The 23081-nt window shown below is 43.7% G+C and overlaps 1 protein-coding gene and 1 pseudogene across 7 annotated transcripts; both read right to left on the reverse strand.

The window, feature by feature from the left end:
* LETM2 (leucine zipper and EF-hand containing transmembrane protein 2) lies at nt 1-19083 on the reverse strand. Of its 7 annotated transcripts, none has more exons than XM_008686610.2 (11): nt 18546-19083; nt 17392-17472; nt 15645-16098; nt 14866-15009; nt 10304-10441; nt 9456-9656; nt 8235-8354; nt 4802-4915; nt 2533-2625; nt 2111-2212; nt 1-1342 (listed from the first exon to the last, which is right to left on the reverse strand). In XM_008686610.2, the coding sequence occupies exons 2-11, from the start codon at nt 17436-17438 to the stop codon at nt 1280-1282; spliced, it is 1476 nt and encodes a 491-aa protein (XP_008684832.1). In that variant the 5' UTR covers nt 17439-17472; nt 18546-19083; the 3' UTR covers nt 1-1279. The 7 variants fall into 7 exon arrangements, with proteins under 7 accessions (XP_008684832.1, XP_008684830.1, XP_008684831.1 ...); XM_008686608.2 differs by lacking the exon at nt 18546-19083 and adding an exon at nt 18070-18474; XM_008686609.2 differs by lacking the exon at nt 18546-19083 and adding an exon at nt 18030-18166.
* LOC121105670 lies at nt 16349-16444 on the reverse strand (annotated as a pseudogene).
* Nucleotides 19084-23081: the final 3998 nt, after the last annotated feature.

The following is a 23081-nucleotide window of genomic DNA, read 5'->3' on the forward strand; positions in this document are numbered from 1 at the left end:
TTTAAAAAATGGGGAAATTTATTGTTAATCACCTTGCTAGGCCAATGGCGAGATCCACCAAATGCTGCGTAGTAGGGATTCATCGTTCTCGAGGAACTGCCGTTCGCGAGCAGGCCACGGTGGGGCTTTTCCTCCGGTGGACAGGAGGCTTAAAAAGCACTGTAAAGTACAGATCCTTGCCGGGAGGCGCCGAGGACAGTCCTCACCGAGGTGATCCCAGAGAGGGAGACTGGAGTTGCGCTTGGTTTTAAGGACCCCCATCTAACTGCTTTCAGTTTCACAGCGAGCGAAGGGAATCAGTTTCATCACCCACAAGCCAGACTATCTGTCCTTTCTAAGCACTCCCCGAGGGAAGAAAGCTGTTGGTCAGCTGCGTGGCAATGTATTATGTTAAGTTTTTTCAGGACTGACCATCCTGAAAACACCGAGCATAAGGATCTGAACATAATGCTCGTTACTGGGTAGCGCAGGGATTATATCAGACTTTAACCACCCCTGTGACTAACAAATGGTCTTGCTTGTGAAAGACAAACAGACCAGAAAAACCTACACCCAGCACAGACAAATGGTTAAGTCCTAAACCCTTAATTATGTTTCCTGGCAAAATGGTGCCTAATGAAAGCCACATGTGCTGGAGTGGTGGCGGCCTCCCAGATTCCCGCGGCCTCCGCAGGCCCCAGAGGGGGCTCCGAACAGCAGAGCAGCGGCCAGGCCTTGCTGATCGCCAGTCTGTTGGACTCCCCGTTTTCTTCTCCAAAAAGCTTTTCCTTCCTCGTACCCAGAAAGGCCTTACTGGGGAGTCCATCCATTCCACCCCATGAAGGTGCTTTGTTTCCAGGGCGCTGTTCCTACCGATGGATCACTGAAAAAGTTAGGTGGTCTCACAGTGCTTTCAGAGTTTCCAAGTTCTTACTCAAGGAATCTAAGGTGCCAAGCTGATTCCATTATGCAAAAAAATTTCCTCCCTTAAAGGACATGCACACGAACGAACAGGAAGCTGTTCAAAAATAACATGGGGAGGGGGCTTCACACACAGTTTAGTGGGATGACGTCATGGTACAGAGGAAGCTGGCTTTGCTATTATATTTCTAAATGGTCTGAGCTTGGTCTTGCTGTTGACGTCATCTGGAATGGTTACAAGGCCTCAAGGGACTGCCCCACGGACGACACGGCCGATCCTCCGCTTAAACCAGACACAGATGGACTTAGCTGGGCGCTCCTGGACGACGCCGCCGCGGGCAGGAAGCTGACGACAGTGAGCTTCGTCCTCGGGTAGTCCTTATGCTCCCTTTGAACTCGCCTTGCTGTTCTGCGGGGTCTCTTGTGATTTGGCCTGGAGTGTCTAGGTACAAAACAAGGACTTTAGGCACTGCCCACAACGGGATGCGGAAGTTCTGCAGGAGTCCCTTTTCTATTCTCTTACATAATGACAGACCACAAAGTCAAATCCAAGTTTGCAACTTAGCTCGATAATAAAAATAAAAAACACGTGCAAGCAAGGACCCTGGGTGTCTGCGTGTTGGCTGGCTCTCTTCTTCACCCTGCGGGGGCCAGTAGAGCCAGTCGGACTCTCCCATGACCCCCCCCCCGCCACTTACTTGTGTCATGCTTCTGCCCTTGCCCCAAATTCTTTCACCCAAACAGGAAAAGTGGATAGATAAGTAATTTCTTATTTATATACATTTCTCCTAAGATTTAAATTGCTTTCCTGCTAGTATTTCCTGACATCTGAAGCCTGTGTGAAATACACAACATATGGGAACTATTTCCATCTGGCACAAAAGAAAATAAGAATCTGCCTATATTGTAATTAGCTTCTAGACTTCATATGTTTAGGCCTCCTCCACGACTGCATTGGTTGATAAGTTGTTTTTTCTGTGTTTGTGTTTGTGTTTGGTTTTTTTTTTTTGTTTTGTTTCGTTTTGTATTTGCTTTTGGATAACTGAGTTTTAAAAACGTAGTGGTTATACGACGACGAAAGTTCAGCCTACAACTTCCTGTTTGGATGACAGGAAGAAGTGTGTGGGGTTTTGCAATAGTAACAATTCTAGATTCTCGGTGCCCTTAAAAATAACTAGAGACAAAAGGTGTTCTTTTTTCAGATACTTACAGCTTCTTTAGCAGAAGTGATGGGTCCTTTAGGTAACGGAACAGCTGTGGACGGTGTTATGGGGGATGATGGAACCGGCGGCAGCTGTATAAATTCTTCCTCCTTAAACAGCAGAATGGAGAGTTGGGTTACTGATTTAAAACCAAATGGATATTAGATCTAGAGTCACACTGCCGTGACCACCAGAAACTTGGAACAACCACATCTTCCCGCACAGGATCCAAGAGGCTAAATCTGGAACCTAATTACATAGAGCCAAATGTTGCCCTTTCTTAGAAACAGATCTAACAGTACAATAAATAGTTCTGATTACAGAACACCACTGTATCGAAATTCAGTTTCAATCAGGGAGTAAAAAATGGATAAATTAACTTATTTTCATTTTTAAACCTAATGAATCAAATGAAAAGTAATAGTCTAACCTTAGTTCCCTTCAGTGGAGGTGCCAAATCTACCAGCGTCTCTTTAGATTCAGGAGAAGTCGGTGATTCCACAGGAATATCTGTTTTTGGAGCCTAGGAAGAGGAGTATTTTATATGAAAATCCGCTTTCTGCTATTCCTGCAACTCGAAAGCACTTTTCCAGTAGTTAGTGCTTTCTAGCACAACTTGCTTGCCACTCACTAAATCCCTAACTTCTTCCAACTCTGCCCTTTAGGAGAACGTCTGAAATATGTCCCTGAAGCAGCAACTTAGTATTATTTATCTTGGAGTTTTGAGTGCCCTCTATACAGAAGCTGCACTCCAATGAGATTCTAGCATTAAAACTCCTCGGTCGGGGCGCTCGGCTGGCTTGGTGGAGCGTGCAACTCTCAGTGTTGTGAGTTCGAGCCCCATGTTGGGTGTAGAGATGACTTAAAAAAAAAAAAAGTCCTCAGTCATTAACAAGCTACTGATTTGCCAATTCTGGTCCTGTTTTCAGTCTTAAAAAAAAAAATGTTGCCTTTTCTCAATTACTCATCAGCTTCTAATAGCACTGATAGAACTTACTCAAAGTTGACATCTTTATCATTTTTGGTGTCTAACTAAATGATAAGTTTGTCTGATTTATTAAAATGGTAGGTGCTGCTTAATAGAAGTTCCTGTAACATGAGGAAAATGGAAGACATGGTATTCTTAGAATAACTAGCTAACCTATCTTCAAGAATTATAATTAGATTGGAAAAGTAAATATGTCACTGCTCTTTGGAAATAAGTAATTGCTTTGTGTATTTGGGAGGGAAAAGAGCTACATATATCCTAAATTATAGTATATTTAACTTGATGTCTCTAAAGTCTTTATAGAACCTAGCATGCTACTTATTCTCATTTTGTATATATGGACAACAGAAGTTTAAAAACATGGATTTCTGGGGCGCCTGGGTGGCTCAGTCGTTAAGCGTCTGCCTTCGGCTCAGAGCGTGATCCCGGCGTTATGGGATCGAGCCCCACATCAGGCTCCTCTGCTGTGAGCCTGCTTCTTCCTCTCCCACTCCCCCTGCTTGTGTTCCCTCTCTCGCTGGCTGTCTCTCTCTCTGTCTAATAAATAAATAAAATATTGTAAAAAATTTTAAAAAAAATAAAAACATGGATTTTTTTTTTAAAAAAGCAACCAATAAAATGCCTAGGAGCTTGTCCTTTTGTCCTTAATTTCTAGGTCTTTCTCCAACATTCCAGAAAGCAACATCTGTCTAAAGTGCTTTTGCCCCTCTAGAATAATTCTGAGAACACAAATTTAGCTTTGAGATATGGTACTATTCCAAGATTTCCTTGCTCCTGAGAGCAGTCTAAGAATGACAAATTCGGTCTGTCTTAAAGACCAAATACAGAGTAAGAACCAGGTAGGCTGCCTTTTAAAAGATGGCCTGGGTTCCAAAATTGCTCCTACTTTCCCTAGAATCCTTCCTGGACAAAGCCCAAATCAGATTAGTCTCTGGAGATATGGAAAGGCGAAGCAAGCAGATGTTCCCTAAAGTACATTTTTCGTGCTGGACTTCATCTTGTTTCCCTTAGCTTGTCCAAGGAATCACTAGCAAAACTAAGTTAAAAAGGATGGGTCCCCACCCCAGAGAACTTGGTTTGATCCACTCAACCACAGGTGCAGCATCTTCCACAATGGTCTCTCCTTTCTCACACAGGCAGATTGTGACTTAGACACGAAGCCACGAGGCAGAGAAGCGAGAGGCCCCATCTAACCAGAGCAAGGTGCTGTATGATCGGGCCAATCCTGGGTTTTTGGTAAAATGCCAGAGGGGGGAAAAAAGCTGCCGAATTAAAGGCAACAAAAAATGATGAAGGAAATGAGTGGAAAGAAGACAAAAAAGTTTACATTCTAGATTGGCCTTTCACCGCTTCAAAATTAATGGTAATCTAAACAAATAAAATAGACATGAGAGAAGAGGAACGATTCAGTCTCAGAAGAGCTAGAGTGGTGAAAAAGCCACCACAGTCAGCTAATGAACACTAGACAGTTAAGGAGAAAGAATAAACTGGATTCCTAAATCGAGCTGGGATAAAGACAGAGCCCCATAGCTAAAGTTAGTTTTAGCAATTCCAGGGGGGGGGGGGGGTTGGGAATTTTTAAAAGATTTTAAAGCCCGTTGGACCAAATGCCAAAAGATATTCCAAAAGAAATGTTTATCCTAACTGCGAGAGGAAATAAGACATTTGTGGAGAGGCCCCAGTTACAGAAATCCAGATCCCGGGTACTCACCTCCCCACTTAGTGGTATCTCAATCGGCTTTGGCTTCACATCGATCAGGTAGAAGGTTCTCGACAGAAGCAACAGAGAAGGAGGGACGTTCTCCTTCAGGTGGAGGTCCTGCCACTGGAGAATGAGAGGAGAATAAAACGGGACAGAATCCCAGCATGTCAGAACTGGAACGACCCACAATCTCCGACTGCTTCCCCGGTTTCACAGCCTCCCCAGGCCCCGGGTGGGAACCAGCGGCAGGACAAGGATGAGAACGCCAGTCTCCTGGCTTTGGCACCAGCGTCTGTACTCTGCAGCCCCCTCACGACAGTGGGACCCTCTTGAGTTGGGAGGAAATGTTCCAGTCAACTCTCAAACCGACTGAGGCTCAAAGTAGCTAAGTATCTCTCTTCGACACAGAGCAGATAAGGGGAAAGAATAAATAAGCCTCACTCATAACCAAGGAAGTAAACAGTAAAATGAGGATGAGATGTAATTTTCAAGTACCAAACTGGCCAACCTTTTAAAAATCAGATACATTGATTGATTGATAGATAGATAGATAGATAGATAGATAGATAGATAGATAGATGATACATGCACAAGAGACAAAATTCAAAAAGTCAATAAAATATAATCAATAACAATAAACCCGCCTTCTACACCTATCCTTTAACTACCCTGTTTCCCTCCCTAAAAACCACCACTGTTAGCAGCTCCTTATATAATCTTCAGAGATATCCTGTGCATCTACAGACACACATTTATGTGTTTTTCATTTTCACATAAAAGGTGATATATACACAGTGTTCTGTCCTTTGCTTTTTTTCACTGAAATATCTTGGAGATTGATCCATATCCGTAGCTGTAGAGCTGCCTCCTTTTTAACCGTCTGTAAAGGATTCCATTGTTGCACGGAAATGCCATAATTTGATTATTCTCCTATTTATGAACTTCAGGCTGTTTCCCATCTTTTGCTATTATAAATGATACTACAATGGATAACCTTATAGATATATCAAATTGCACGAGTGAAATTTCTAGGTGAAAGTAAATGCATTTTTAAATTTTGAAAGATTCTGCAGAGGTTTTTATCAGCAATGCATGAGTGCCGCTTTCCCCAACCCTCAACACCACCATCAAATGGATCTTTGCCAACATAACAGGTGAATGTGATATCTCATAGTTTTAATTTTTTTTAAGATTTTATTTATTTATTTGACGGACAGAGAGAGAGCACAAGCAAGCAGAGAAGCAGGCAGAGGGAGAGGGAGAAGCAGGCTCCCCGCTGAGCAAGGAGCCTGACGCGGGGCTCGATCCCAGGACCCTGGGATCATGATTCGAGCCAAAGGCAGTCACTTAACCAACTGAGCTACCCTGGCACCCCTAATTTATCTTATTATGAAGTTAAGATGTTTCATAATAATACATAGTCTGAGTATCATATTGTGAGATGAGTATCCTCACTCCTTTCTGGGAAAAATGATACACTCTTTCAAGAAAGCTGTTTGACAGCATGAACCCACTTAACACTCTATGTTCAAGAAATAAATGATTTTAAGAACCTTTCTCTACAATATGTTCGTCTTCCAGCCAGAGCAGGTCGAACATGTAAAAGGAAATAGCCACCGGACATGGTTTCAAAGTCACGACAGCAGCTCCTATTCCAAAATAATTTGGGCACACTTAATAGCATTTCTTACAGTTACAGGAATGGGAATTGTAATAGGAGTTACTGCTTTCTTCGAAAACATCGATGCTGTGGGGCGCCTGTGGCTCAGTTGGTCAAGCGTCCAACTCTCGGTTTTGGCTCAGGTCATGATCTCACGGTTGTGGGATGGAGCTCCGCCCTGAGCCCCACATCTAGCTCCACTCTCAGTGGGGAGTTTGCTTAAAATTCTCTCCCTCTGCCCCTCCCCCAATGTGTGTGTGCATGCGTTCTCTAAAATAAATAAATCTTGGGGGGAAAAAAAGACAACATTGATGCTCTTAGTTAAAATATGTTGTTAGTGGGAAAATATTAAACATCTGTTGCCAAAGCTAACACTTTATATTGGCTTGGGGTACTAACTGGAAAGTAGTCCCAGGAGAGCCCTCAGGCAAGGCTTAGACCTCCAGATGGACTCACACATGACCGGCCTTGGATTCGAGATTTTGCCCGGGCCCTTAAACTACCTGGAGTATGCAAAATTCTAAGGTGGTCCCAAGATTCCTAGTCCCGGGTGTACCCACACCTCCTCCCAGTTATTCAAACACGAATCTAGGTGCTGCCATGAGGGATTTTGCAGAAATAATTAGGATCCTAAGTCAGTAGATCGGAAAGCAGGAAGTTATCTGAGTAGGTCTCTCCTCATCCCGTGAGGCCTTTAACTCTGGAGCTAGAGGTCAAAAAGGGGAAGTCTGAGATGTGAAGCCTATGGGGGCGCTAGTACTGAGCTCTCCATTGCTGGCTTTGCAGATGGACGGGGCCTAGAGGTAAGGAATGCAGGGGGCCTGCAGGGCTGGGCAGCCTGGGGCTGCCGGCTAATGAGGAAATGGGACCTCAGTCCTACAGCTGCAAGAAACTAAATTCAGCCAACAAACTGAATGAGCCTGGAAGTAGAGTCTTCCCCCAGAGCCTCCAGAAAAAACACAGCCTGCCCTTCTGACTGACAGAACTTGTAAGCTAATAAACGGGTGCTGTTTTCAGCCTCTAAGTTTGTGGTGGTTTTTTACGCAGCAATAGATTCGAAGGGGTACATGCACCCTGATGTTTATGGCGGCATTATCAACAATAGCCGAAGTATGGAAAGAGCCCAAGTGTCCAACAACTAATGATTCGATGAAGAAGATGTGGTGTGTGTGTGTATATATATATAATGGAATATTACTCAGTTATCAAAAGGAATGAAATCTTGCCATTTGCAATGACGTGGATGGAACTGGAGGGTATTACGCTAAGTGAAATAAGTCAGAAAAAGACATATACCCTATGATCTCACTCATGTGGAATTTAACAAAGAAAACGGATGAACATGTGGGAATGGGGGGGAAATAGGAGAGAGGGAAACAAACCAGAAGAGACTCTTAAGGATAGAGAACAAACTGAGGGTTGAGGGAGGGAGGTGGGATGGGGGATGGGCTAGATGGGGGATGGGTATGAGGAGGGCCCTTGTTGTGACGAGTCCTGGGTATTGTACGTAAATGACGAATCACTGAATTCTAGTCCAGAAACGAATATTGCAGTGTATGTCAATTAAGTGAAATTTAAATTAAAAAAAGAAAGAAAGAAAACTAATAGAGTACCCTGTCTCCATCAAAAAGAAATCTAGCTTCTTCAGTGTTCCCACTGCTCAATTAAAGGCGGCAAATTGGGTGGGACAGCTCGCCTGCAAAGTAGAAATCACAGGGTGAGGTCTACAAATCGCAGGGGACAGAGTGCTAGTGAGAAGGGCCCAGGAGAGCTGCGACTTGCCTCTGTGAGCTGCTGTCTCAGTTGTTCCTCAGTGAGACCCAGGGATCTCATCCCTCGGGCCCTGCAGGCAGCTTGGAGTTCTGACACGCTCAAAGCACTCACCCCTTCTTTGGCAATTACCTGAAAGCAACGTAAGGAATGGTATTGGATCTTTGGTTCCAATTTTACCAAATCCTAAATCCCAACACATCAGGGGAAACCCCAGATCTGATGCTTTCACATCAGACTGTCCTCTTGCTGACTAAAGGCGCAGCAGCTGAAAATGAGGGGAATCCTGCCAACCGGTATGAATAATATCAGAAATAGTCACGTAACTCCTCCCCAACGCTTTGTCACCAAAGTCATCCTCTCCCCTCTTGATGTGCACTTCTCCTTTATGGCAGCTTTAGGGTTCATCAGAAAAGATTCCACTTGAAAAGCTTTCAGTGTACCATTTGCCGGATGTCCCAGTATCGCTCTTCTCTTACCATCCCCCTACCTCCATCCAGGGAATGGCCCTAACTCTGGTCCACAAAACTCGCTGGATACATAACACGGTTTCTGTTTGGTGTGACCCAAAACTACGGTACTTCTGGGACCAGTATTGTTTAGTCCAAAATTCTGAAAGCAACAGCTGAAATCTAAATGAGGCCGCAGGGGTCGTGCTTTCTCGGTTCTGGGAATCTCGCTCCCTCAGGCAGAACGCTTGAAAGCAGCTGATTCTGATTCAAGAAACATTCTTTCCACTTTTTAAAGAGTCTAATTGGTAGTTATGGTGCCTTTCCTCCATCAGATGTCTAGGCTCTGCTCTCCTCTGCATTACGCCTTGCCACCCCTTCTTATCAGGCCAACTCACCCAGCAGAATCTTTACTTTGGCATCAGCTCTGAGGAAGGGGAGCTGTGGTGTGAGGGTAGAGCACTGTCCTTAGCCATGGAAGACTCAGGAACCTCCCAGGCTGCTGTTCCTCCCTCGTGGGTCCTAACTGATGTAGATTACTAAATCACTAACTGCTTCTGAGGGCATTCTCCAGAAAATGCGTCAGAGTGCGACAAACAACTCCTAAAATGAGTAATCTGGGTTCAGATTGTCATGGTAATGATTGTTTAGAGTACTCAATGGTTTGCCAGAACTGGTCCACTCACGGGCAGATCTAGCAGAAGATACCGCACTCCATCGCAAAGCCGCCCTACGGGATGTCCCAAGCCCAGATAATTCCCCACGGCCACAGTTCAGCTCTTACTTCATCGTCCGCTTTTATAGACTTGAGTTTCATCAGAAGTTGAAAGCGGAGCAAATTGTTGGTTCCGAAGGACTGCAGCTCCAGAAGCTTGCAGAGGGCAACCAGCTGAGGTCGGTCGAGGTGCTCCAGGGTTAGCTGATCTTCAAATAGCTTGGAAAAGCGGACGATTTCCTTCGTGCTGGGCTTGTGGCCTGTCTGTACCTAGGGAGTGGGAAAAAGAGGGGAATTAAAATGCATTTCACAGGGCTGTGGGTGGCTCAGTCGGTGGAACATTCGGCTCAGGTCATGATCTCATGGGTCACGGGATGGACCCCCACGTTGGCCTCCACGCTCACAGGGGAGTCTGCTTGAGATTTTCTCTCTCCCTCTCCCTCTGCCCCTCCCCCCACTCACCTACACTGTCTCCCTCTCCAGAATAAATAAATAAATCTTTTTAAAAATTATAAAATGTATTTCTTAATTCAACCTCCCCTGTAAACTATTTGAAAGACACATCAAAGCATGTTCACAGACGCTATCTTAGGTCTGGAAGTGGGCCCTGGGTACCAAGAGGCATAAAGAAATCTGTCCAAGTCAGCTTAAATCAACCGAAAAAATCAGGAGTAGTTCAAAAGTTTGACTCTAAATCTACAGTTCTTTCCAAGAAGGTATCAACATCTTCAATATACAACTGCTTTAACATAGGTTTTTCTGTAAACTACCATAAATGTTTGCAATAGTGGAGGTGTATGACAGATATTCGCAAAGTCAGAGAGGCTGTGAACAATTTGGAAGAGCCACGATGACATGAATTTTTCATATACACTGCCAGCCTAGGAGGTGTTTGGTGTGACACAAGAGACTGACACCTGTTTGACATAGGATGAGAACTGCATGGAGGCGTCTCCCAGCTTGGCCCTGTTCCTTCTTGCCATTTCTGTAATCGTTTCTTGAAGAAATTTTGCTAGTTCCAACTTTGCAGCCATTTTCTTTTTCTGTTTTTCCTCCTTAATAATAGAAGAGGAGAAAGTTAATCAATCCTTCATGATTACAGCTTCACAGATAAAGATGAGAGGAAAAGAACTGTCACCTTGTTTATTGTTCATTCCTGTTTTGCATGTTACTATTCTTTTCAGACCTAGTTAAATGGGTTTTGTGAGCACGAGAATAAAAAGCAGCCTCTATTTGCAACTTGACTTCTTAAGCTTACCTTTTATTTCTTACTAATACAATAACCATAAATATTTGATAGATCCAAAATGTCCCCTCAATGAAAGGCTTTGTCATTATTTAGAATGAGATACTATCTCTTAGCCTGGTATAAACCATCTAAGAGGGGCACCTGCGTGGCTCAGTCCACTAAGCATCTGCCTTTGGCTCAGGTCTTGATCTCAGGGCCCTGGGATCAAGCCCCGTGTCGGGCTTCCTGCTCGGCGGGGAGTCTGCTTCTCCCTCTCCCTCTCCTCCCTGCTTGTGCCCCCCCCCATCTCAAATAGATAAATAAAATATAAAACAAAAAACAAAAAACAACCATCTAGGCTGCTGGTTGAGCCAGCCCCTGGTCCCAGAGTGGTCCGAGATTTTGTGTGGGCCACAAACAAAGAAAACTAGGAAATCAACTCTCTGCTAGAGTAGCACGTAGCTTCAGTACACAACAGATACAATTAACTGTAATACACCGACTCAGTGTTGTAACAGATATGAACAAAGCACTACACAAAAGAGAATTTAATGTACATTTCTTTTATTATTTGTTTTAGCAATCTCTACTCCCGAGGTGGCACTTCAACTCACAGCCCCAAGATTACGAATTGCAGGCTCTACTGACCGAGCCAGACAGGTGCCCCTAAATGTATACTCTTGAGACACGATGTGAACGAGTACTTCCAAATCCTCATGCATTATCAGAAATGCAGTGTGGTAGTATTTGCAAGATAACCACGGTTGGGGCGCCTGGGTGGCACAGTCGGTTAAGCATCCAACTCCTGGTTTTGGCTCAGGTTGTGATCTCATGGTCATGAGATTGAGCCCTGCCTCAGGCTCCATGCTCTGTGCAGAGTCTGCTGGGGATTCTCTCTCCCTCTCCCTCTGTCCCTCCCGCTCACGCCTCACTCACTCTCTCTCTCTCTAAAATAGATAAATAAATCTTTAAAAAAATAACCATGGTCAGGACCCAGGGGAATGGAGAGGAATAGGATTCTCTATACTTTTTTAAGTTGCCCACGAGATTCTAATGAATCATGAATCTCATGAAAGATCTTAAAAGACTCCACCAAAAAAAAATCACACAACAGCAGTGGCAATACCATCCATTTCCTACATCCATAGCCACCAGCTACTCATTTATTTACTGAGCATTTACCTTGCTGGGGATAAAATGAGCAAAAACAGGTAAGAATTCCCGCCCTCACTGGACCTCTGGTCTAATGGGAAAGACAAATATGAGTGACGAATGATAATCCAGTAATTTCACAAATTGAAGTATAACAGATAAGTCCTACAAAAGAGAAATGCCTGGGTGCTCTGATGGGATGTAAATAGAAAGTCCTGCCTCTTCCCACGCCCTCTCTCATATCCTCCTCCCCTCCACCACCACCTCTCTCTCTTTCATTTTCTCAATTGCTTCAGTCCATGGAAAGAAAGAGAGAGAATGTATTTTCTAAAACTGTGGCCATGATGAGTATGTATTAAGACTGGGGAATGAGCAGTGTTGAGGAAAGAGGAATCTTTAGATAAATCACCTCCTCTTCCCCCATCTTCCTGCACTCACGAACACATTCCTTGGAATCCCCTGGTATGAATTCTAGGTACTGATGACCTTCAATGTAAGTAAACTAAACCACTGCCAGTCAAATATTGCAATATGATTCTATGTCTTACATGTATCTCTAATGTATCCTCAAGTTTTTATTCCTAACGCCACTTTCTTACTTTCATCCTCTCTCCTGCACTACTGCAATAGCATGCCAGCCGATTTCCCTCCTTTGGCTCTGCCCTCTTCAATCCTTTTACCCAGCAAAATCATTTTTTTCTGAAATACGGATCTAATCGTGTTACCCACCCTCTGCTTAAATTTACGTTTCATTTTTCGCCGTGGTCAAAGGCAAAGTCTAAATTCCTTAGAGTGGTGGGCGCTTTCCAACCTGACCCCAACATATCACTTTTGTCTCATCTTCCACCATTGATCGCCTTGTATTCCCTGCTCCAGCCACAAAGCAGCACTCAGTGTCTCAGATTACGTCATACCCTTTCACACAATTAAGCCATTTTAAGTGCTCCTCTTTCTCTCCAGAAAGCCTTTCAAACGCTGCAGCAAAATTCTACCACTCTTCATGTCTCGGTTGCATAGTTACCTCTTCTATGAAACATTTCCCAATTCGATTTAAAAGTTGTCCTGTCCGTCCTCCCACCACGTGTTCGAGCCTTCACACCTCTGCCCAGTAGAGTGGCTCAGAACGGAAAGAACGAAGGGGCCACCTGCGTTTTTCCAGCCCGCCACCTTCACAGTGACCATCCGATGAGGGCCCCTCCTCTCTAGGACTACTCTCAAGCAGGAAAGGGTCTGTCTGGCTAAATCATGCCCACTGTTCAACTAGTCACTGCAATAACAGTCGATTTTTGTTTTTTAGTGGTTAAAAGCAAGTTAAAATGCAATGAAAAGGGGATCGTTTTTTTCAACAAATGATGCTAGGAAGACTTGGTGTCCACATGCAAAAAAGAAAAAAATGAATCTTAACCCTGATGTCCCACCTCTCACCAAAATTCACTCAAAATGGATCACAGACTTGAATTTAAAACTCAGAACTATAAAACTTCTAGAAGGAAATGTAGGAGGGGCACCTGGGTGGCTCAGTCAGTACAGCATGGGACTCTTGATCTCAGGGTCGTTAGTTCAAGCCACATGTTGGGTGTGGAGCCTACTTAAAATTAAAAAAAGGAAAAGAAAAAGAAAACGTAGGAGAAAACCTAGGTGACCTTGAATTTGGCACTGAGTTTTTAGATACAACACCGAAAGCACGATCCAAAAAAAAAAAAAAAATTATATATATATATACTGATAACCTGAATTTCATTACAAAATCAAAAACATGAGCTCTGTGAAAGACAGTTAAGAGAACGGACGAACCACAGGCTGGGAGAAAATATTTGCAAGACACATATCTGCTAAAGGACTTGCATTCAAATATACTACGAACTCCTAAAACTCAACAATTAGAAAATGAACAACTCTATTAAAAAGTGGGCAAAAGACAGATACATCCCCAAAGAAGATATACAGGTGGCAAATAAGCATATGAAAAGATGCTCGATATGATACATCATCACAGAATTGCAAACTAAAATACCAACGAGATATCACTTCACACCTATTAGAAGGGCCAGTATTCAAAGCACTGACAACACTAAATGCTGACGAAGATACAGAGCTATGGCGGCGCCTGGGTGGCTCTGTCATTAAGCGTCTGCCTTCGGCTCAGGGCGTGATCCCAGCGGTCTGGGATCGAGCCCAGCATCAGGCTCCTCCGCTGGGGGCCTGCTTCTTCCTCTCCCACTCCCCCTGCTTGTGTTCCCTCTCTTGCTGTCTCTCTCTCTCTGTAGTAAATAAGATCTTTAAAAAAAAAAAAAAAAAGAAGATACAGAGCTACGGGAACTCTCATTGCTGATGGGAACGAAAAATGGTACAGAGACTTCAGAAGACAGTTATTTTTTGGCAAAACTAAACACAGTCTTACCATATGATCCAGTAATTGTTTTCTGATGTATTTAGGAATCCAAATGAGTTGAAAGCATATGTTCATTAAAAAAAAAACCCTGCACACAGATATTTATAGCAGCTTTATTCATAATTGCCAAAAACTGGAATCAACCACAATAATCCTTCAACAGGCGAATAGATAAACAACCCGTGGTGCATCCATACAATGAGATATTACGCAGTGACAGAAAGAAATGATCCATGAAAGGACTACACATGTATGATAGCAACTATATGACATTCTGGAAAAGGCAAAACTATGGAGACAATGAAAAGATCAGTGGTTGCCATTGGTTGGGGGAGGTAGGAGGAACAACAGATGATACACAGGGCATTTTTAGGGCAGTCAAACTATTCTGTTGATGGTGGGATGGTAGATGCCATGACATTATGCATTTTTCAAAACCCACAGAACAGTACAACACAAAAAGTGAAGCCTAATGTAAAGCATGAGATTTAATTAATAATATCTAGATATTGGTTCTTCAATTGTAACAAATAGATCACACAAATGCAAGACATTAATAAAAAGGGAAATTGGGGGAGTCTCTGGCGACCCTCTATACTTTCTGCTCAATTTTTCTATAAACTTAAAAACTAAAGAATAGAGCCCATTAGTTTTGTTTTGTTTTTTTTTTTTTGTTTTTTTTTTTTAATTTAAAAGATCCTACATACCTTTTTGGATTCACTTTCAAAAGTTGATGGCAGCATCTCTGGGAAGAATTTCAGAAATGCTGGTAGTAAGAATTCCATGAAGGGTACAATTATGAACACCATAAACGGAACCAGGCGGAAGAAATCAGCACAAGTCCTCAAGAGCTAGAGAATTAAATGCATATGCAGTATCCATTATTTTAGGACATGTCCAAAACAAAAATACAAAACCAAAAATCCTGCCTTGGTCTTGAAAGTGTTAAAAACGCTAGACAGATTTTCTGCAACTGTTTATAAAATGGAAAGGTTGGGTTTTCCTCTTTATACCATCACTCTGAAGTAATATCTATGGGATACCTTCAAGGAAATCTATGACAATCAAAACATATCGCTGGCATCATCTATTGTTAGCTCTCACCTACGTTACGGTCTGTACTTCAATAGCACAGTGTCTGCGAAAAGCTGATTTTTCAAAGGCATATACTTAATATATGAACAGTAATTTCTATTTCAGGTGCACAGATCAAACCTGAAGCTTCTCAGCTCCTTGGGGGAAATTAGAAAACACAATTACCACCATTTTACAGGCAAATATGCACAAATCTCAAGAATCTTGCCTAAAGTTGTGCAGTAAGTCACTTTCAGACAAATAAACTCCATAAGAAACTCTGGTTCTTGCCATCAGTTACTATTCCTACTTTGGGATTTTTAGGATTAATTCTCAGGTGAGTTTAAAACTTGGTTCCCAAACAGTTCATTTTAACTTTACATTTTCTTTCTCAAATATGATTCTTGCCTACCCTTCGTCTCTCTCGCCTGGTCAGCACCTGTCCATGCAACAGCCTCCAAACCATTCTGGCAGCAACTTTGGTGTCAATCCATAGCAAGGAGAATCCATTGTAATAATATTTAAGTTCATCCATAATTCTTTGTCTATAAGATCGCTTTTCTTCCTTGATCTTTGTGCCAGTTCCTTTTGTGGGCTGAGGGCTTGTCACCTGGGGCTTTTTTGGGGTTTGCTCCAGCTGAGGTTTACCAGGGGCCTCTTGTAACCAGCAAGTTGATGTGTGTATCTTCTGTATTATTCTAGTTCGTAAGTGCAGTACTTTATTGCCTGACTGATTAGGATAGGAGTACTTCTTGCTTACACAGTGCTTCGTGTATGTTTTATTTAAATGGGAATCTGGCAAGTGAAGAAATGCAAATGATGGGTAATAAGAAGAGCTCGTAGGATGCACAAAATAGCTAGGGAATCTGGAATAAAGAGCAACATCCTCTGAGTTGAGCACATACCATTACAAACTTACAAACTAAAGAAATAAATATTTTATCTGGTTAAAATAAAACAACGGTTTTAAAGCCTATATTTTAAAAGCCAATGATATCCACAAATGAATGAAATATAACTTTTTACCCCAGTTGAAGAACAGCGTGCTTTACAGTTGAATGATAGGCTCTATGAGAAATACTAGTAAGTTAATTCCTAAAAATAATTGCTCCTGTTACAAGTTAGAAACTCTGCAACTATTCCTGCGCAGGGGCCATGCTAATCTTCTCAGTATTGTCTCAATTTTAGTATATGTGCTGCTGACGTGAGCACAAAAGTCTGCAACTATTAATTTAAAAATCTAACAGCAAACATTTCTGCACCAGGGGTTGTGTTTGAAAGTGTTGTCTTTACTATCATAAAACAGGTGGAACGCTTGTGTCTTTGGTTACTCTGCTGATGAGAGAAATATTGCTTGAACAAACACTTCATGGCCTCTGTGGGGATTAACCGATCACATAATACTGCTTTGTCTGTGTGATCCCATGGACTCCCTCAAATGAGAGGCATTTACAGCCCAAATGCCCTTCACCTACAATTCCTCAAGAATGTTAGCAATAAGAATTAGAATTGGGCACCCCAGCCAGGGATCTCTATATTCTGGTTTTGTAACAGCTCACAGTCTTCAGTTAAATTAGCACATCAGATTGTTTGAAAATAAAAATAAGACCCATCTAGGCAAAGAAAGTTCCTGGCAAAGACATTTCTTCTGGCAAAGAGATGACTTTTCCATTCTTTCAGGCTGTTTTTGAAGCACGCCAAGATAAAACCCTTTTTGAAGGGCCAAAAGGGAAAATGCACAATGTATCTGGCCCAGAGTAAGTTCTCAGTGAATATTCTTTGGAATAAATAAGTGGTAACAGACCCTACGAGGGCAGGTATATGCCCTAGGACTGGCTTGTTTGCCAGCCATTTTACTCCTTTTTCTATCTAAGGGCCCCATGTAACATTCATCAATTACAGAGGTGTCACTCTAAAACCATTACATCTTCTCTCATACCTGTGCCATCTAAAAATTACTCAGCCTGAGTTCTAAGGCATATAAAAAATCAGGGTAAGTTTAAATACAATAAAATGTCAGTTTCTTAAAAACCAGTATAGTTAAAGCCAACAAAGCTTTCATTTGTTGTGGAACAAGCCTATCCTTTTACATATATTTTTTTCAACTAGAAGAAAGTTCATATAAATATTGCAGGGGAAGAGGCAATTCCATGGCTTACCTTGTTCGGGCAATAGCTAAGACTGTTTTATAACTGTAGAAGGCCATACTTATATTTGTCTCAACTAGTCAACATAGGAACCTAGACAGAAGGATTAAGTAAACAATTTAGTATCTTAAAAAACACATCAATTATAAAGATACCAGGATTTCAGTGTTTACTATTGCAAGGGTAGAAAATTTCCATATTCCGTTCAAGGTGTAAAATCTCTCTCAGGATCATTTTCAAAAATCATGAATGTTTTCTCAGCTTGGATTTGAGGATGGTACTTTGAGATCCCAACAAAGAAATGATCTCTAACGTCATGGTGCTCATGATGGTGATATGGTCTTCAAAGACTTTTTTATTTCTGGTCAATAACACCTAGTAACCTACTTGAATGATTGCCAGGTATTTGAGAAGCTAAGCAATACACACTCACTTGTAGCCTAAAAATACAAGTAGAATAAAATATCCTGGATTTGTTTCAGTTAGCTTTTCCCCATACTTGGCCAAGTTGCCCCACACTTTAAAGACTGAAAGTAGGGGTGCCTAGCTGGCTCAGTCGGTAGAGAATACGAGTCTTGACATCAGGGTCATGAATTCAAGCCCCACGTTGGGCACAGAGCCTACTTAAAAAAAAGAAAGTACTTACTAACCACATTAATGTAGCAGTGAAGATATATACATGGTACCTACTAATAATTCAAGTGGAGGTAAATCGGTTTCCCGTACTGGTGATTCTCCAAAGAGTCCAAACTGAGCTACCTTTAAACAAGTTTTATCAAAACCTTTCTCCATCCTGTGGTCCTTTTCAGCCAAAAGCAGCAAGGTGTTTTGGTAGTATCTCTTGGCGTCAACTCTGCTCTCCTGCAGCTGGAAAAGGCGTAGACCAGGGTGTTCTCCTGGACGGAAACCTCAACCACAGAGCTGACATTTTGAACAGGAGTTCAAAGACGACTTCGGAACATCTAAACGCAGGCTAAGGGGGGTGGTCTCCTGCCGGAGGCATGCCACACCCGATCGGGCGGTTAACCTGCTTTCTGGCCCCCGGACGCTGGCTCCCGGGGCTGCGGGGAACCACTTCCTAGGCGGGGACGGCCGGGAGCCCCGCCTGCGCCTTCGCACCGCCCACGCCCACACGCGGGGGGGAGGGGGCAGGCTCCCCGGGTTACCTTTGCTTCTGGCCTTTGACGACACAGGGGCAAAACGCGCCGTCGGCCTCCGCAGCGGGCGGCTTTTGTGCACGTAGTGTGTTGGTGGACTGTGTTTATGGTAGCAGGGTCTTTGGGGGGGGCGGTTCTTTGTGTCTGGGTGCGGGGATGGTGCAGGCACGGGGACGACAACCTTGCTGGCGATCCAGGTTTATGGAAGGAAGACAAGGAGAAGCCGGGCGCAGGGTACGGAAGAGAAAAGAGGAAGCGAAGCACGGAAGGAGGGGAAATGGAGGTTGAGCTCCAAAGTTGGGGGGCGGGCAGGGGCACGAGGTCAAGGGCTGTGGTGAGTGCGGTGAGGAACTGGAAGCTGTCGGGAAACCTGAGCGCTGATGGGAAGAGCAGGATGCGGAGGGAGCGGGCTCCGGAGGAAGAAAGGCAGGCGAGATCCACCAAATAACCTGAGGACTTGGCCCGCCCACCTCTACCTCCTCGGCCGGCTCCCCGGAACGGCTGCCTCAGTCCTCCAGCCCTTTCCCAAAACCCCCTCCCCCAGCTCCCCAGCTAGAAGGGCCCGGGGCCAAGTCTCTATGGCTCCACCTCTTTCCTAGCCCGTTATGTCACTCTGAGTGACGACACCACCCACCAATGAGCTCTCAGATTATGAGGAGGGAGGGCGTCCTTCGCTGTGGCAGCCCTGGAGGCAGCCAAGGTCCGGTTCCCACCGGCTAAATGACCTTTCTATTGCGTTTAGTTTAAGTGGAGTCTGTGCTGTGGGAGAGGGCAAGACTGAGGTTTTTCCGCCTGTCTACACTCTCTGGGCTATGGGCTAACCTCCCCGAAAATCCTCATTGAAGGCTAGATTAAAGAACCTCTTACCCTACAGATAGCGTAATATGCCTGATAGTCGCCATGGTAACCATCTTAAAGTCACGAATTACATCATTTTCATGTACTCCCCCCCCCCCCCAATAAACAACTGCCGGGGTTGGGATGGCGCGGAGAGCTCTGCGGAGAGGGAGTGGCAGAAAGGGTGGGAATGGTTAGGAAAACATCCCTTTCCTTTCTCCAGGGCCCGAGAGTGGAATGCTGTGAAATCTTCATATGGAAATCTGAATTCCACTAAAGTAATTTGCTTTATAAATGCTCTCTTAACGGGTATTGTTTATGATCAGTAGTTCGTGGAGAAATCTCAAATAACATTTAGGATGTATATTATAGTAACTGTGCAGTGACGTAGGCACTGCAGCTTTGGGACACTTCAGTTCCTAGGTTGGGTAACTGAGCCATCTTGGAAAAGTGAAAGATATAGAAACGTTCTCGCTCTCCTGTTATCTCTATCCATCCATTTCATCTGGCTCTAGAAGGAAAGCAAAATTTTTAGTGGCTCTACTTGGACTAACACCAGACAACAAGGAATCGCTTTCACAGGGAGAGTACTTCTCTTAACATATGTGTGACCACAGACCACTCATCTGGGCTACACATTTGTAAGAATGAAAGATGGTGGGTATTCAATTTCAGGTTTTGGGTTTTTTTGTTTGTTTGTTTTGCTGTTGTTTTTTAATGTAGACTGCCCTTAATCCACAAAGCATTTTTCAGCGAATAACCAAATGGATCAACCATGTTAAATAGGCAGAACTTTTCAGTTTGGCCACTAGAGGGCCCTTTGTGCATGTGCGATGCCCGAGTTTGACATAAAGGTTTCACTTCACGTTCTATGTTTAGTAGAATTAACAAAATCTACAAAGCTTTGGTCTCTTTCCCTTTCCTTTCCTGAAAATTCCCGATGGCAAATTTTGAGCTCTAAAAGTCTGGATAGTTATAATTTTCAAATTAATTCCATGAATTAATCCCTGTACTAACATGAAGATGTACTTTTCTGGAAAAGATGCAAAAATATTCCTTTCAGTTCCCTGGGAGACATTTTATACCAGGAAATATTCTTATTCATGCATTGTATTCACTTACAAACAGGCACTGTAAAATCATTAAGTATTCATAAACCAGATGAATGATTCCAAGCTCAGTATTGGAAAGATGAGCTAGATTTTCTACTACAGTCATATGTCAGCAATCCTATTCTAAAAAGGGAAGGGTTAAGAAACTTCCTATTGAAATCCATTTGTTCAAAGCAATGTTTGCCTTCTGCTATCAGACCCGGCAATTTTTTGACTTTCAGGATTAAGTGATTTATCATGTAAGGAGTTTTTAGATATAATCTTGGGAAGAGAAACAAGAAATTCCTTTCTTCTTAACTCTGGCCCTGGGAATTGTGTTAGATTGCTGTCTTAATGAACTGTTCATTTTGTATGGAGAAGAGAAAGCATGATCTGAACCTCAGAAGATGTTAGATGCTAAAAATGTAAATTATTAATTTTAATGGCCATTTCCCTAAATATGGCTCAAGATCAAATATTATTAACATATATTTTCTAATGTTTTGCAGGAAGAGATTGTATATCTACTTCACAGAACTTTAATTTTAAACTCTTGTCAGCCTAGAAATAGATTAAAATAAAATCCCCGGGGACAATTTACCAGATTCTCCTCAAGGGGAAAATCCAGATGTCTGGTCAAGGCAACAGTTTATCAACAAAGCAAGGAGTATACAGGAAGATGGAGAGGAAGGATGATGGTAGAAAGGATCATAGGGGGAAAAAAGGACCAATCTCTCTTTCCAGGAGACAGAAACTGAAATAAGCTCAGGGGTCCCCCTTCAAGAGGTGTGTGTTCTAAAAAGGTATTTAAAACAAAGAAAAATGTGCTTTTTACTGATTCCTTTAACTTTTGGTACTGCACAAAACAGGTACTACATAAGCATAGATTTAGAAATAGTTAATGAATAGGGCGCCTGGGTGGCTCAGTTGGTTAAGCATCATCTGCTTTGGCTCAGGTCATGATCCCATGATCCCAGGATCCCATGATGCTCAGGTCACGATCCCAGGATCAGCAGGGGGCCTGCTTCTCCCTCTCCCTCTGCCTCTCCCCTTGCTTGTGTGCTCTTTATCTCTCTCTGTGTCAAATAAATAAATAAATCTTTAGGAAAAAAAAGAAATAGTTAATGATTAACAGTAATGGGAATGCTTAATTCTCAATATCATCTATCGTATAATTAAAAGGGTTATGTTTTTAAAAACCTGAAACATAATAGTCATTAAAATAATGGATCTGTAGGAATCTTTTTAATTTCTTGTTTAAATGGTATTTAAAGAATGAGATACCAGAAATTTCTTGTGGCCGTGCCAAACAGAACCAGAACTATAATGTCGGTGCAGAGTATAACATCTAGTAGTGACATGGCTTTGTTATTCTCAGAACAGAGCGCAGAGTATAGGTTTCCTCATCTGATTGCTGCTGCCTGTATTTCCTTTGTACGTTCACGTCTCTGTGCCTCAACGTTCTAAGTCATCACCACCGGGCCCCAGGAAATACCACCAAATTTTGCACACTCCGGCAGGACTACTTTACTGTGTCACACACCTTCTATTGTTTAACATAAATTTCCTAGAATGGGGAGCGCTTAGAGGGTTACAGAGAATTCTGACTCGCGTTTCCTCCGCTCATTCTTGCGTGAGCTCTCTCCAGGACAACCGCCCTCCCATCCCTCGAATGGAAGGTCTGGCAGCGAGCAGCAGAGGGCCCAGGCATGTGATGGGCACGGAGCCCGCCTGGTCCCTAGGGGTCCGGGCTGCAGTCGGCGCTGACGTCCTCCTCCTTACCCACAAGCCTCCGGGCCCGCAGTGCGAGCAGGAAGAAGGCGTGCGGGGCCCGGTGCCTGCCAGGGAGGTCAGCGCTTCCTCACAGCGACTGAGTGGCCGCCACGGCTTGCGATTGTGGGGCGGGACGGGGGTGGGGGGGCATCCGGGACTCACACCCGAGGCTGAAAGAGAGACTGTCCCCCACGGCTCAGGTCTGAAATTGCTGCCCCACGGTTCCCAGACGCAGACCCGTGTGAAATAGGAAGCTCCGACTCTGACAGCTGTCGGACAGAAGGCGCCCGAGGAGACACACAAATTGTTCTTCTCTTTCCCGGTCATCTTAACCCCGCACTCGTTTGTAGGTTAATATGTGCTGTTGTTGAATAAGTCTCAAAGAACACGCACGAACGCAATATTACCTCACAGGCCCAACCTTCAACCTGTCTTCTGGTTTTGTTGTTGGTGGTTGTTATTGTTGTTGTGGGTTTTTTTTTTTTTGTTTTTGTTTGTTTGTTTTGGTTTTGGGTTTTTTACTCTCCTTCGTGTCATTCCTTCCTGTCTCTGCCTTCATCGCCTGCAGTCTCACTTCTCGTCTAGACTCTCGGGCCGCTCCTCTCCGAGCGGCTGACTACCCTCTTCCTCCTTTCGCCCCCCTGCGCCGCAAACCCGGGACTGCATTTCCCGGCAGGCGCCGCGGCGCGCGGCCAATGAGGTGCTGAGGATTTGGCGGCGGCGGCGGCGGCGCTCCGAGAGCCGGGTGGGGGGGGCTTTGTGCGCGGCGGCGGCGGCGGGAGCGGGCGGCGGCGGCAGCGGCGGCCAGGACGGAGGCGGAGGCCGAGGCCGAAGGGGACTGTTC

This window comes from Ursus maritimus, unplaced genomic scaffold (genome assembly GCF_017311325.1).
Source record: "Ursus maritimus isolate PB19 unplaced genomic scaffold, ASM1731132v1 scaffold_28, whole genome shotgun sequence".
NCBI classification, from domain to species: Eukaryota; Metazoa; Chordata; class Mammalia; order Carnivora; family Ursidae; genus Ursus; species Ursus maritimus.